A 15,994-nucleotide genomic window follows, 5' to 3' on the forward strand; every position below is an offset into this window, starting at 1 on the left:
ACCCGGATCATAAGTGTGCATCTGACCCGGCACCATATTTGACTCGACACCGCATGGATGCTCCAACGGTTAGAATTCCAACAGGTGTCACATTTATTGTCATTGAAGCCACCATTGATGAGAGAGAGTTAAAGCCTCAACGCCTCATTCATAACTCTTCATATTCTTGTCGTTAGCTCAGCTCCCCAAGGATGTCTCTTCATGTTGTTACCGTTAGGACCTAGCATAAATAGAACTTCCCTCAGCTGAGCAGGGGGGACTGTACTTTCTATACTGAGACAAAAAGCAATACAACTATTGTTACTCTCTTATAGCATTATTATATTATTATTACCGGTAACGTTATTACCGTCAATACCGAATGTTCATAATTTTATATACTAAATGTTTACAATTTACATACTGAATGTTCAAAATTCAAATTGTGAACATTGAGTATGTAAATTGTGAGCATTCAGTATATAAATTGTGTATTTTGATGCGGTTCACCTCGCAAAGTGGACCCGGGTCCATGGCATAACTGTTGCTTAAAGCTAATCCATTGGGGTTTTAAATCAAATAGTAATTCACCCGCGCGATGCGCGGAAAAAAATTATGTTATTATAAATATAAATAAAAAATAGAAAAATTAAAATATTTTAAATTATTTAATGTAATAATATTTTTGAGCTTCCATTGATCAAGTATTTATTATTTTTATAGAATACAAAATTACAATTAAAATTAAAATTAAAATTATAATTATAATTTTGTATGGTTAATATAATCTCTAATTATGTGCATATTCAAATAAACATATAGAGAGAATTTACATAATTACATTGATTTATATTTAATTGTATTTCATCTATATTATAATTTTCACAATACGAATAATAACTAAGATAATTACATTTGGAAAGTAAATTTCAAATTTTATGTGTGTAAATTTAAACTCTAATTGAACACATTTTTTATATGATTATATAATATATAGATATTTTATTTTTCAAAAGTATATTTTTTATATGATTATATAATATATAGCTATTTTATTTTTTAAATGTTGTGCTTTTTTTTTTTTTTATATAATAAAAGATGTTGTGGCATTAATTGTAACATTAATTATTTCCCAAACCATATAGCTTTATTATATAAAGGATTGCCAATTGAGCTCAATTTCACCCTATCATAAATCGGCCCAATCTCCATGCACTTAGCCTGAAATCGTATATATATATATATATATATATAAATTTTTTTTAAAAAAAATATAGGGCCCTGTGCGATCGCACATGTTAGACATGCTTAGAATCGGCCCTGGTAAAACATAAGAAGTTCAAAATAGGCCAATATATTACATGTTCAAAATGGATAATAAATAAATCAGAAATTAATTCTCAAAGTGTATGTAATGGAGTTGGTAAAATAATATTTGGGAAGGCTTGTTATTAGCCTTTGCCCCAAATTCACTGTGCTTTGTGCATTTAATGTTGCAGTCTGTCTTAATTTGTGCTTTTCTCTATCAGTGAATGAAACAATCAATCTGTTTTGAAAATTAATTGTTTGTAATAAAATGCTAACAATAATATCAAATTCTTGTAGTGAGGCTTAAATGTGAAATTAGAATCTAAGGGTGTAGTGTAGAAGAAGAAGAAGAATGGTCCCAAGGTTCTTGTCTCACTGGGCGTACCTCAAAAAAGTAACAAATATAGACAAATTAATAAAGATGGAACTAACATACAAGGTAAGCTAAGCTCCTTTAATTTCTTTCTATGACTTAGCTTGGTGTTCAATATTAGGATCAGATGGGAGTATTTTATAAGAAGGTGTCAAAAGCAATGAATATAATTGTTGGAGTACATGGGAGGATAAGAATAATTTGCTTTTCAACTTTTTGATTATCTGATATCTTGACATATATATCTTCATTCTTCTCATCCATTTCATCTTCAAATATACATATAATGTTACTATATAAGTGGCCTGGTGATGTGGTGAGTGAACACAAATATACACTCTCACATCCTCAGCTCATTTTCCCCTCTATCGACGTACCAACTTGAATTATATATTATTACTCTCGTCCCCCAATTTCTCCGTTCAATATTATTGCAACCCAACCTCAATTGCTATCTAAGACCATATATAATTTCACAACCAACAATGACACTCCCATCACTAAGCAGCCAGCCTATTGACGAGAGTAGTATACTTAGAGAGCAGGTTTTGTCAACTGACAATCATGACGGTAGACACTTCAATACCAATTTCATTTTGAGCGATGCTGAAAAGATTCTTCGTCTTGGAATGGTTTGTCATTCTACTTCTACTTTTCACTTCAATTCATGATATATTAAAACTATTTTTTTAAGTAGTTTAATTATTTGTAAACTACTTCATCTATGGTGCTCTATTTAGGATAAAAACTTATATATATTCTAATTGTGAGTAAATACAATGTTGTTTATTTAAATATAATTAATTTATATGCTAATAATGCAAATATGTATGGCAGTGGCTTGATGAAGGCATTGGGTTAGTTTTAACTTATGTTTAATTAAATTATGTATGTATGTATTCTGGCCGGGGGTTAGGGTACTACTGAAGAAGTCACGGTGGAGAAGTTGAATCAAGTAGTAGAGCTCAATAATATTTACGAACAACTTTCATATCATATCAGACAAGTTTCGATTGAGGTGAGATTCAATTCTCAACCATTATATGTAATTTGATCCATCTGAAGGATGATTCTGTTATAATTCCAATTTCCGACTAATTATACATTAAATTCTCAGATAGTGTCCGATTTGAACGCTAAGACTGCAAATCAACAACACTCCACCACTATTGGTGTACTGAGGAAGCTGTGTTGGTATTCTTGGGAAGATAAGATGGTCCTAATGCTTGCTGGTTTCTCCATTATCTATGGAGAATACATTCTTCTTGATTCCCGACTATGCAAAGGGGGCTCCAAATTAGGAGGATTGGCTAAGAAGTTGGAATCTCTGACACAAAATAATCTAGCTGAGACACTACCCTCCTATACCCAAAAAGTAATAGTAGATTGCTTGAGTTATGTGTTAGAACTCACCAAATGCGTGGTTGAGCTCAAGCCATGCCCATATTACTCTCCCCCACCATCAGTAATTTTGGCTTTACCAATGGCTACCTATTGGATAGCCACAACTCTTATTAATGTCAGTGCAGCATGTGTCTGTGGTGCTCACTTCAAGTAAGATTTAATTGTAAAAGTTTCTTAAATACATATAGTTGGAGTAGTTGCTTGTTGAGATTAGTTTTTATTTAAACACATATGGTCTCAAAATTTTCAGGGTTCATCAAAATGAACTTGTGGAGCTAACTGCTTTAATTTTCAAAACCCGAGCTACTTTCTCTCCCGAACTAGGTTCGTTTTACATATAAAGTTATCATTTAATATTTACACATTTAATTAATTTATTGAAGATTAACTATATATGATATGATGTTAATGTATCAATTTTTTTTCGTATGAATATATGCAGCAAAGAAAAAGGCAGAGGAATCTTTTCAAATATTGCGGCATGCATGGTATCACAATTCTTTTTCTAATAGGGTAGAACTTTTCAGGTTAATATTTAATGTCAAGAATGATTATGAGGGGATATTTGAAAGGCACAATTTTCTACTGGTGAGGCTTTAAATTAATCATATGCTTACTTTTACTACTGTTTTTTTTTTTTTTTTTTTTTTTTTTTTTTTGAACTGGGTTATATTATAATATTATATTTGGGTGCACAAGCTGCATGCTATTTCATCTAACTTTCTACGGTGAAATGTATGTTTTTTTTTTTTGAATTTGTATTGGTTTACTTTTTCTGAATTTATATTATTTACCTGCTTCGAAATTAAATTATAGCGTATGTTTTATTCCCAATAAAATGTGTAGATTCTTGCTAGTTTAAGCATTCATAAGCTTTGATTTTCACGCCCTAATTGCTATTACGGTGTGTGTGCATACAATTAAAGGATTGGGAAGCGAATATTACTATTGCGATTGGGTTTGCTGGTTGAGCCTAGGCTTTCCATATATACATTTTTTTAAAAATATTTTATTCCTCAATTAAATAGTGCATGCTTGCATTGACATATATATATATATATATATATATATATATATATATATATATATATATATATATATATGAATGTTCTTGTTGTACGTAGTTGGTTAGTTTTGTAACATGATATCCTATTATACAGATACAAGGATCTAAAATTTAAATAGAATGATTAATATATATAAAAATTTTAATGTCGTCCAATTCAGTATAATATTATTCATATATAGAGTCGGTAGTAATGCGTGATTTTTTTTTTTGTGTTTATGTATGTTAGGAGGGATTAAATTATTGGAGAAACGACCAGTCAGTTCTTCTATTAATAACATCTGGCTTTGACATCTCTAATGAACAAATTGATTTTCTAAATTGGTTTTTCGACAACTCAAGCCCATATATTATTTGGATCCCAATCATGTCGTACAATGCAGCATGGACCACTGAGGATGAACATCACTTTGAAAAAGTAAAAGAGAGGATGTATAATTTACGTTTGTTGAATGACCCACAAAAAAGATTGTTGCCGCAATTCATTAGATTTGTTAAAAAAGAGCTATTTCCAAAGTGTAAGATGAGATGGGGAGAAGACGCTATCCTTGTTTCAATAGATTTGAAGGGAAGAATTGTTCATCTAAATGTCGTGCATATGATACTCACTTGGGCTCCTCATTATATTCAAAAAAATACCATAGGAGTACAAAGATTATATAATATAATTCCCTGGGTAACAAAGGAGGTGAAAGAAGGAACTTCTGGCGTTAATCGTGTTGTGCCTGAAATTGATGAAATGATTAACGATTTTTTAAGTGAAATTGGTGGTAAGATAAATGCTTGGGCAGACTTGGTTGACCGCAGGATACGAAAAGTGGTACTGTACCTACTATACTTGTACTTTTTGTTTCCATTATTATTAATTTTCAATTCAAAAGTGTACCATTTTATAACAAATTAATTCTTATTCAGCTGGCCCAATCTACTCCGTATCACAACGACAGGGAGAAAGATTTGTGGCAACAAGAAACAACTTGGAGTCTTCATCTCCTGGCACCAAAATTTGAATCCTATCAACCAATTGGCGAGCTTATAATTGATTGGGTATGCTGACCTTTAAATAATTCTGTTTTCATTTTTTTAATTTTATATTACAAATTGTATGTTTATCATGCAGTTATATATATATATATATATATATATATATATATATATATATATATATATATATTTATTTATTTATTTATTTATTTATTTATTTATTTATATGTTTTTTAGATTCAAGAGGAAAAATATATTTTTTTATATGGAGGAAATGACATGAAATGGGTTCAAGAATTCACTTCTAAGGTACGCGAAGTTGGCTCCAAAACCCAATTAAACATAGAATTGGTCTATGTTGGAAGAAACAAGAAAATAAGAGGAATCATTGATAAAAAAAGAATGAGTCATTCTCCTTTGCACAACTCTGCAAGTGTATGGTGGTTTTGGACTCGTCTTCGAAGTATGTTTTTGTCAAGAATTCATTATTTAGATGTGACTAATTGCCCTGTTAAAGACTACAACAATGATGAAATTTTGCAAGGGCTTAAAAAATTATTGGCCTACGAAAGCACGAATACAACAATTGAAGGATGGGCCTTGTTAAGCAAAGGAGCAAAAGTGATTGTATGTGGACATGGAACTAAAATGTTGCGAGTCATGAATGAATATCAAATATGGAAGGAGAACATAGCCCCCAAAGGTTTTGGACAAGCATTCAAAGACCACCATGAGATGATTTTCATGAATAGGCATTCTTGTTGTACTCTGGAATATCCAATTAAGTTGGACAAAATTCCTGAAAATGAAACATGTCATGAGTGCTCTCGCAGTATGCACAAGTTTTTAACTTTCACTTGTTGTCATGGCCATGATGTTGACTCTGATAAAGATTAGTATGTACTATTGAGTATTTGTATTTCATTGTGTATTTCCTTCTTTTTTTTTTTTTTCAACTTTAATTAAACTTAATAATGTTAATTTTCATTATGATGGTTTTAGGGTTTTCGGGCCCAAGGAGGTCCAACACAACCTTTAGCTGGAGGATACACCTTGTAATGGAATGTGTGTCTATTTCTGAGATTAAGCTAATACTCAGAACTTTTGGTGTTCTCCCCCCTTTTGGGTGTTCAACTGTCTCCCCTTTTTACAAGAATGGAGGGGCCTTTATATAGTAGCTCCTCCTCTACCGACTTGAAGGCCTTTAATGGCTGACTTCATGGCTAATTAAGATACGGAGCCGTTGGACGCCATTACTCGGTCGACCAACGGCTCTCCCAGGCCTGTAACGGCCCGACCGTGTCCGGCTTTCAATGTCTTAACGGCTCCCTTTTAAACGAACCTCTTCAATGCTTTCAACGGCTCCTTGAGCCGAGTCCTTTCCTGGGCTTGGGCCTCGGTCGACTCCTTGTCTCGGCCTAAGCTCCTACTGGACTCCTCTTAGCAGCTCGGAACTGGGCCCCGTGCTTGGGCCTGGGCCGACTCCCGGACTCGGCCCAATTGCTCTTCGGGCTCCTCTCGACGCTGGCCCACTTCTCCTATCTATTTTCTTTGGGCCCCTATCTCTTGGGCCGGGGTCCTCACCCCATCAACTAGTCCCTCACTTTTCCATACCCGGTCCGCTAGCCTGGGTTTGGAAAAGTAGCAACTGTTCATCCCCCTCAATCATCGTATCTTCGTCTTAAATATCTTTTGGTAACGTCCGGATCCTCAGCTATTTCCTCCGGATCTCGCGGGGCCGTTTGGATTCTTCCGTCTAAACTTGGCACCTATAAATGGCGTCCTTCCTTCTCTTTCACTTTCTCAAGTCTATCATGGGTCGTTCTCCTCTGAAAGGAAAACGGATTGACTTCGGGTCTCCTTGGCGTCCGCTGCCCTCCAAGCGGACTCGGCCTGAACGGGAACACAGGAAGAAGACTCCTCGCCCAGCCCCTCAGAGGTCTCCTGCCGGCGCTATGTCCTCAGCTTCTCAGCCGCCGACTCCTTCTCGACGCGAGGTCACTCCGCCGTCACGCCATCTGCCTACTCCCACGACTGCCCGAGTGACTTCTCAAGATGGGTCCTTTGTTGAGGTGGCGGTTCCAGAGCAACTTACTTTCAGAATGACCTTCTCCATTCCGCTGGACGACCTGGACGGGCTGGTTACGAGCCTGATGAATGATGAGGATTACGCCCGTTACCTGGAGGTGTATCCGGATGACGAGGAGCCAATTGCGCCACCACTCATGCCAGCTTTCTGGGACTCGTTCTGTCCATCCCCGCCTGGACCATCGGGGGGAGTTCTTTGGGGGCGACTCCTCCTCGCCTGGCGAGTGATCGTATGTACCGGAGTCGGCCATAGTTCGGAGGAATTTCTTTTAGGAGCATTTTCATTTTCCTTATTGTAATAAGCTCCTTGCCATTTGTATCCTCCTTTTGCAATAATAATAAATGCTATCCTTGCTTTATGTTTTGTCGTGTTCTATTACGTACTCATCTGGACGACTGGTCAAGGGGTCGGTCACGTCATCAAAATCTTTTCGTCCTGACACCTGCAAGATTCCCCATATCCCGGGCGAATCCACTTTTTTCTGCGTTGGCGTGCGAATCTCGCTCTTCTCGAGCGGATCTGATGGAACTAATCTCTGACAGAGATTCGCGTCATCCGTCTAATCCGGCTCAGTTATGTCAGTTATAATCTCCTCCGCGATTATCGCCTAGGTATTTGCCTTCGCTGGGCTATATAAAGGCCCTTTACAGTTGACGCAAATCGCAACATTCTCCACTTTGCGAAGGTACGACGCTATGAGTTATAGGGACGGTGATCGCCGCTGGTCCATTCGCAACAAGGAGCATGCTCGTCTGGAGCAGCTGAGGCAGAAGAGGTTGGCTAATGGAGGTCGTTTGGTGGGCGACTCGGCCTCAGACCCCATCGTGGTGCTTCCAGACATGCTGGACCTGATGTGTAGGGAGCCCATCGACGTGGAGACGGAACCTGGGGTGGAGATGGAGTCTGTGGTGGAGGATCCCGAACCAATGGCGGAAGAGAAGTGGGAGGCTCCTCCCCTCTTCGGTGTGGCCATGTCGCCGAGCGCTCTGGAGAGGCCCTTGCAAATGATCGATGACGGGAAGCCCGCCGTGTATCTGGACGAAATGCCTGAGCCTGAGCTGAGTCCTCTGCCTTTCCGCTCTCAGTACCTCCTGGAAGGCCCTCCGACCGCTCGCCTGTCGACAGAGAAAGAAGCCAAGCCTTGACTCGTTTTTTCTCTTGTAATTTGCATCGGCCGAGTGCTGGGCCTTGTAATCTTCGTACTAATTAAATAAATTGTGTGTTTTTCTGTCCGACCCCACATCTTCTTAGTATTTTGTCGTCCGACCTCTGGTCTACGGGACTGATTCCCAGTCTCGTTATGACGAGACCCTCCTGGTGAGGGAGTCGCCGAGCCTGATTGCCGACCTGGTTACCGGAGTCTCTTCGTGAACTCGGCTGATATCATTCGATGAGCCGGGTTCTACCGGGTCATTCTAGAAGCTTCCAGCTCGTATCTCATGGGCCTAGAGGCCATGGCCCACTACGGGCTTCCGGCTTAGCAGGCCGGGTCACTTGACGTTCGACCTTAGCCTAGGACAGACGTGCCGTCTGTGGGCTAACCCTAGGCCTGAACCGTCGCCCCGCCTTTTGAGGCATTAAATGCGGCGTCCCTTCACGTCTCGTCACCTCCACTTCCTCCAACGAGAAGGTGGCACGTGGCCGTCCTTTGAAATTCCTCCCCTTTAAATGGCCATTTCGTCTCTCTTTCCATTCTCTTCTCCGGTCTTTCTTCTCAGCTTCAACTTCGAGCTTCTCCGGCCACTCTGTACTTCCTCCGATCTCTCTCCTGACTTAGGTAATGTCTTCTTCCTCACATTCTTCTTCTTCTCGTCGTTACTCGGTTGATAACCTTGAGACGACCTCTCCCTCTTCTTCTTCTCCTTCTTCGTCTTCTTCTTCTCCTCCCCGTCGTATGGAACTTCCGGCGGACATTCCATCGACGTCCTCTCTTCGTCGTATGGAACTTCTGGCGGACGTTCCATCGACATCTTCCCTTCCACCGACCCCCTCTTCCTCGGGGGCGGTTACTCCGCTGAGCCCCGCTCCTCTAACGACGGTGGCGGCTCTGCCGGGTGGCGTCGGACGGCCGCGGGGCAAGTTCGATTCCATCGTCCGCCCTTCCGGGTCACCGTCCATTGTCAATGCGGTGGACCTGGAAATGGCCCGATACCTTCTTGGGCCTTCTGCCGTAGTCCTCGCCCCGGAGGGCCGGCAAATTTACGACCCCCCCGAGGGTTGTGTCGGCATTCATTTACACTCGGTTGCCTTTGGCTTCCGGGTTCCTCCGTGTCCTTTTCTTTCCCTTTTTTACCGCCATTACAACTTAGTTCCGGGCCAACTAGTGCCCAATTCTCACCGACTCCTCACTTGCTTCGTCAACCTCTGTCATTGGTGGTTGTGCGAGCCAGACCTAGACCTGTTCCGGTATCTTTTCACCGTGAACAAGGTCGGCTCGCACTCGTCGGGCTTCGTTCAAGTCGCCGCTCGCCCGGGGCGGCAGCTTTTCGAGGGGCTGTCCGATTCCATTAAGGACTGGAAGCTCCTCTATTTCTTCGTCCGCCCTGCTTTTTCTTCCTTCACCTTTCCGACCTTGTGGCTGGCCGCTCTATTCAAGCCTTGCTCTCGACGTGCCGTTCCTTCCGATGATGCGGTCCTGGGCGGCGAGTTCTTGAAGGGCTTTGGGCCGTACTCCGTCAAGTACTGGTCCCGAGTCCGGGCCATGGCTAAGCGTGGCTTGCTACCGGAGGGTGCGGCCACCGTAGGTAGTCTTCGTTACCCCTCGTTCCTCTTCTTTTCTTATCTTGCCGCATTCCGACTCGGAATACCTCATGGTTTTTCTCCCCTCTTCGCAGGTCCGTACGACTACGACTCCTCCAGCTCCGACGAAGCGGCTGAACCAACTCCCGAGATGGCGGATAGAGCCGAAAAGATGAAAGGTGAATCCACCAACCACAGGTTGTGTTGGACCTCCTTGGGCCCGAAAACCCAAAAACCAACACATTACATTACGTGTTCTGTGTTCTGTGTTTATTTCAATTTAACTTTATAGTCATTCTGGAGTTTGCTAAGGTATAAAATAGCTATTAGACACAACTTCCAATTCTGACACATATAGCTCAGCTCTATCCAAGAGACAAATGGATATAAGTTGCTTGAAGACCTTTTGATGGAAATTAGTGTTGGTTTCTAGACTTTTGGGAAATCTATCGGGTCTAATTATGAATATTAAATGCCTTCAATGGTGTTTATAATTGCCTATTGGGGTCTAATTGTACTTTGAAATATCCGATTAGCTTGGACAAAAATCTTAAAAATGAAACATGTCATAAGTGCTCTTGCACTATGCACAAATTTTTAACTTTCATTTGTTGTTATGGCCATGATGTTGACTCTGATAAATAAGAGTATTGTTGAGATTTTGTATTTCATATAGTGTATTAATTTGCTTAAAAAACACTTTTATAAAACTTAATGTTAATTTTCATTGCATTACATGTTCATTTAAATTTAACTTTATAGTCATTATATTTTGGTTGTTTTGTTCTACAAGTTAAATGTAATGCCTTGCGTAATTTAATAAATGCTCATCAATGATTTAGAAAATTTGTTAAATTACATTATTAAAATAAATATTAAAAAACTACTATATTTTAATATAGGGAAAATCAATATTTCGATCCTAAATTGTTTTCAAATGTCTATTTAGTCCCTAACTTTCAATATGGACTAATATAATCCTTGAATTGTTTTAATTTTCGTTAATTAAGTAACTTTGACACTTTTCCGTCAATCACCAGTTAGTCACCATTATTTGAGAGGACATTTAAACGACTTTTCTCATTACTTCCTTTTATATCACCTTCATCGTTCATCATGAAAAGGACGTTATTTCTTCTCAAATGCTCTGTCACATCGAGGTGTGGGACCATTAGGGTTGGGGTTCAGCCTTTTGGAAGAATGAAAAGGACGCTATTTTTTAAGGTTGCCTCCCTTGTACAGAAAAGAGACAAGTTAATATAATAGCAATTCAATTTCCTTACATGGTATTAGAGTCAGATTCTTATTAGATTTTTTTTCTCCACGAATGATTCATGCTCTGCGTTTCTTGATATGGACAAAATTTTGAAATTACTTGTCCTATCGGTACTGTTATGGATGACTCTAATTACATTCTTTGGTCTCCTATATGGCATCAATTAGCAGAAGCTAAAATCAGCGATTGCGATGATCATCTCCATCTTATCCAAGCTAAGTTCTTCTGGCTCTTCGCCCTGAATATGAATCAGTACATGCCGCTCTATTACATCGTGATCCATTGCCGACTTTGGATGTTGTTGTTAAGGATATTCTTTTTGGATGATATCCTCTACTTCTTCATCTTCTACTGACTTATCAGTCACGTAGTACTCCAGGTAATTTTTGACTCCTACACTCAGGTTGCTGTAATTGGTTGCAGTATATTTTTCAAACAAATAATTACCCAAAGTATCGGGTTATCGATCCATAGGAAAATGAGGTATTAAGCACTAGCTACTAATTTATTCACAAGAAGCTAATCTTAAAGAAAGAGATGATTTAGCAATGATAAAAACTAAGTAAAACAAAGTATGCCGGTTTGTGAAAACAATAATCACCTAGTGCCAATCTAAAGAACAATAGTAAAATCTGGGTTTAACAAGTGTGAGAATGCAAAGGTGGTATAGAGTTACTCCCGTAATCTTTAACCCTAGTGAATATTCACTCCCATGATATAAACACCCAATAATAAAAGAACGAGCATTCATAATAATAAATCCCTAATTACTACCATCTCCTGATGTGCAACAATCAAGAATTAAAATCCATAACATATTTGCCATCTCCCAAGGTGCAACCGTTAAGTGCAAATGTGTGTGCCCTAAATTATGCCAAATTTCCGTTGTGACACAAACAAAGCTATGAAGCAAGTAATTTGGGCCCTAAACTACAAGCAACTACAATATAAATCACAATTGCAACACAAATATAAGCCCAAATAATAATATATTAAAGCATTAAAGAATTAGGCACATAGATTCATAAATTTTTTTACCCAAGAATCTCTAAGAAATCTTAGCCACACATGGCTAAGATTCAATACATAACAATAATTAGGAGTTTACAAATAATCAAAATGAGTACAAGAAATAAACCAAACGATTCTCCTAAATCTCCTTAGCTTGCTCCTTGCTTCCCAAGACAATTTGTGGCTCTCAATTCTCTTCTTTCTTGTCTCCAAAACTGAGCATCAATCTGATCTAGGGTTGAGGAAGGCGTCCTTTTATAACGGGAGTCAAACCGGGACAAAATATGAATTTTCCTGCAAAATTTAGAAATTTCCAAAACAACAACTTCTCGCCAGTTCGACGCGTCGAGAACAAGCTCGATGCATCAAACTTGGCATATTTTCGCAGGCCATCATTCTGGAACGACTCGACACGTCGAGTCCGCTGATAATCGAGCCGTAACATTATGTCCAAACTGGAGGCGTCGAGTTCCCTGAGTCGCGCACACTTTCGGTCCATTTTGGACCCAAAATCATCCTAAAACTTTCCTTGCTCTTGCACTTGACCTATACTGGTTCCAAAACACTAACAAACACCATAAAACATTCAAAGCAAGTGTAAACCATATCTAAATGATAAAACAAGGGAATATGCAATTAATGTAACAAATTCATGAACTTAATGCCAACACTAAAAACATGTACAGTTTGGCTCACAACATCAGTAATCATATATATGACTTCTCAAATTTATGTCTTAATTTGTACTGTTCTCAATCAGTGAAGAAGCTAATTAGTCTGTATTGAAAATTATTTGTTTGGATTAGAGAAAGTCTTTCATTCAGTTTGAACAAAAAACGATTACAAAAGATAATAACGTAATACAACTCTAACTGTTCCTATCTAATAGACATACCTAGTCAATCAAATATAAGCCACACAAGTATACTTTACAATATAACAATAATAAAGTAACACTAATAATAACATTATTCACACACCCCCTCAAGCACAAGGTTGATGCGTTACAACATTGAGCTTGTTCCGCAGCAGAACAAACCTCGGTCCCGGTAGTGGCTTGGTGAAGATATCCGCTAGCTGATCTTTAGTAGAAACAAAGTTGACGATAAAATCCCCGGCAGCCTTGTCGCGGACAAAGTGAATATCAATTTCTACGTGCTTCGTCCGAGCATGAAAGACTGGGTTCGCACATAGATAGGTTGCGCCAAGATTGTCACACCATAACGTCGCGGGCTCCCCCGAATGTAACCCAAACTCGCGAAGCAGAGAGACGACCCACGTTACTTCAGCAGACACATCGGCTAGGGCTTTGTACTCGGCTTCAGTAGACGACCTAGCCACAGTACGTTGCTTCCTGGAGAGCCAAGATACCAGGTTCGAACCTAAATAAACAGCATAACCACTAGTACTCTTCCTGTCAATAGGACAACCAGCCTAGTCAGAGTCCAAGAAGGCATGAATAGCAGCAGAAGATGATGGTTCCAATCGTAAGCCATAGTCGATGGTACCCTTGATGTAGCGTAGCACTCGCTTGACTAGACCCCAGTGCTCCACAGTAGGTGCATGCATAAACTGACATAAGCGGTTCACCGCATAAGATATATCTGGCCGTGTAATAGTCAAATATTGAAGGGCCCCAATAATGCGTCGGTATTGTGTCGGATTGTCAAATAACTCATCAGACGGAGTGACTGACTGTGTGACAGCAGCGGGCGTAGTAAGCGGCTTGCAATCCACCATCCCAGAGCGTCCAAGTAGATTGGCCATATACCGCTTCTGAGATAGCACAATACTCGTTCCAGCCGGAATAGTCTCAATGCCTAAGCAAAAACTCGGCGTTCCTAGATCACGAATTTTGAAGGCAGTGGATAGACGTTGCATCATAGAGTTAACTAACACTGAATCTGTACCCATCATGATGATATCATCCACATAGACTAGCATAAAGATTCGTGAGCCACCTGAAGAATAATAGAAGAGTGAGACATCTGTTTTCGAGGCACAGAACCCGACAGACAGCAAGAAGTCATGGAGTCGTTTAAACCAGGCGCGTGGAGCCTGTTTCAGACCATACAATGAGCGTTGCAGCTGACAGACGTGATCTGGATAAGTGGGGTCTTCATACCCCGGAGGTTGCTTCATATACACAGTTTCTTCCAGGTTACCATTTAGGAAGGCATTGTGCACATCTAACTGTCGCAACGTCCACCCGTTGGATACTGCAAGAGATAAAAGCAACCGGACGGTGGTGGGTTTCACAACTGGACTGAATGTGTCAAAGAAGTCTTCCCCTGCTACCTGATTGAACCCCTTGATGACTAGCCGTGCTTTGTATCTTTCAACTGAGCCATCAGCTGTGCGCTTGGTCCGAAAGACCCACTTGCACCCTATGATGTTCATGTGAGGTTGTGGGGGAACTAAGCGCCAGGTGTGATTATGTAACAAAGCATTGAACTCCTGATCCATGGCTTCTCGCCACTGAGGGTGCCCCACTGCTTCGGAATAGCACGTTGGATCAGTAGTCACAGTTAGGGCTTGCAAGTGCTCATTAGTGCCCCGTGTCATGTGGCGAAGACGCATGACATGCCCCCGCTCTTGAGGTCGAACACGGACTCTTCTAGGACGACCCCTGGCTGCCCTGACTGCGGGTTGGTGCTCAATAGCCAAGGGTGGTGTTTCACGGGCTAGGGGTGTGGGCTCAGGCCTGGGTTCAGGTGGCCTTGGGCTTGGAACAGGCGCTGACGGAGATAGCCGTGGTATAACCGGCCCAGCAGCCCAAGGTACAGGTGCTGATGTAGGTAAGGTAGTCGGTGTTCCTATAGAAAAAGGAAAAACAGACTCGTCAAATTGGACATGACGGCAGATATAGGTTTTTCCACTTATTGGATCAACACATCTGTATCCCCTAAAGGACAACGGGTAACCTAAGAAGACACACGGTGCTGATCGGTACTCTATCTTGTGCCGATTATAAGGGCGTAGATAGGGATAGCACCGGCAGCCGAAGACGCGTAGAAACGTGTATGGAGGATGTGTTTTGTAGACATGAGAGTAAGGACTTTCAAAGTTGATAGCTGATGATGATAGGTAATTAATTAGGCAAGTTGCCGTTTCTAAGGCGTAGTCCCAATATTGGAGGGGTACGTTGCCTTGGGCGAGTAAAGCGAGCTCGGTTTCAACAATATGCCGATTGCGCCGCTCTACTCGTCCGTTTTGTTCATATGTGTACGCACAGGATTGACGATGGTTTATACCAGTGTTTGGAATATATTATGTAACTTACGGTATTCACCCCCTAGATCCGATTGGATAGATTTGATAGAACGTCCAAATTGACGTTCCACCAACACACGAAACGATTCGAATATTTTATAGATGTCTGATTTTACCCGTAATGGATAAAACCAGTAGAACCTGGAATAATCATCTACAAATAATAGAAAATAGCGATAACAAGTACTAGAGATTACAGGTGCAGGTCCCCAAATATCTGTAAACAGTAAATCTAGTACATTTGAACTCAAATTTGGTACCCTATCTAACTTAAAGCGAGATGACTTTCCAAGGTGGCATGCGACACATGACTTTTTAGACTCGGTTTTATTTGACGTGACTGGACATGTCTGCAACACATTATTCAGGACGAGATTATGCGGGTGGCCCAGCCTGTTGTGCCAGATAGTGGGAGTGGCCCGGGAACTGACGAACGCAAAATGAGACTGACCCACGGGGAGTTTGTACAAGCCACCCGCCGTGCACCCCTTA

General features: G+C 40.3%; 1 protein-coding gene across 3 annotated transcripts; it reads left to right on the forward strand.

The window, feature by feature from the left end:
- Positions 1-2,133: 2,133 nt before the first annotated feature.
- LOC109150525 (protein SIEVE ELEMENT OCCLUSION B-like) lies at positions 2,134-6,061 on the forward strand. 3 transcript variants are annotated; one of them, XM_019298454.1, is made up of 8 exons: positions 2,134-2,292; positions 2,577-2,678; positions 2,778-3,214; positions 3,315-3,388; positions 3,507-3,652; positions 4,360-4,950; positions 5,046-5,177; positions 5,352-6,061. In XM_019298454.1, the coding sequence occupies exons 1-8, from the start codon at positions 2,146-2,148 to the stop codon at positions 6,009-6,011; spliced, it is 2,289 nt and encodes a 762-aa protein (XP_019153999.1). In that variant the 5' UTR covers positions 2,134-2,145; the 3' UTR covers positions 6,012-6,061. The 3 variants fall into 3 exon arrangements, with proteins under 3 accessions (XP_019153999.1, XP_019154000.1, XP_019154001.1); XM_019298455.1 differs by having other exon boundaries at positions 4,363-4,950; XM_019298456.1 differs by lacking the exon at positions 3,315-3,388 and having other exon boundaries at positions 3,507-3,552.
- The last annotated feature ends 9,933 nt before the right edge of the window (positions 6,062-15,994 follow it).

The sequence above is a fragment of the Ipomoea nil genome, unplaced genomic scaffold (assembly GCF_001879475.1).
Source record: "Ipomoea nil cultivar Tokyo-kokei standard unplaced genomic scaffold, Asagao_1.1 scaffold2279, whole genome shotgun sequence".
NCBI lineage: Eukaryota > Viridiplantae > Streptophyta > Magnoliopsida > Solanales > Convolvulaceae > Ipomoea > Ipomoea nil.

Coding starts and splice junctions, on each gene's coding strand:
- LOC109150525 (XM_019298454.1), top strand. CDS start 2,146: ATGACACTCCCATCACTAAGCAGCCAGCCTATTGACGAGAGTAGTATA. Junction 3,653..4,359: donor AAAGGCACAATTTTCTACTG/GTGAGGCTTTAA, acceptor TATGTATGTTAG/GAGGGATTAAATTATTGGAG. Junction 4,951..5,045: donor ACCGCAGGATACGAAAAGTG/GTACTGTACCTA, acceptor ATTCTTATTCAG/CTGGCCCAATCTACTCCGTA.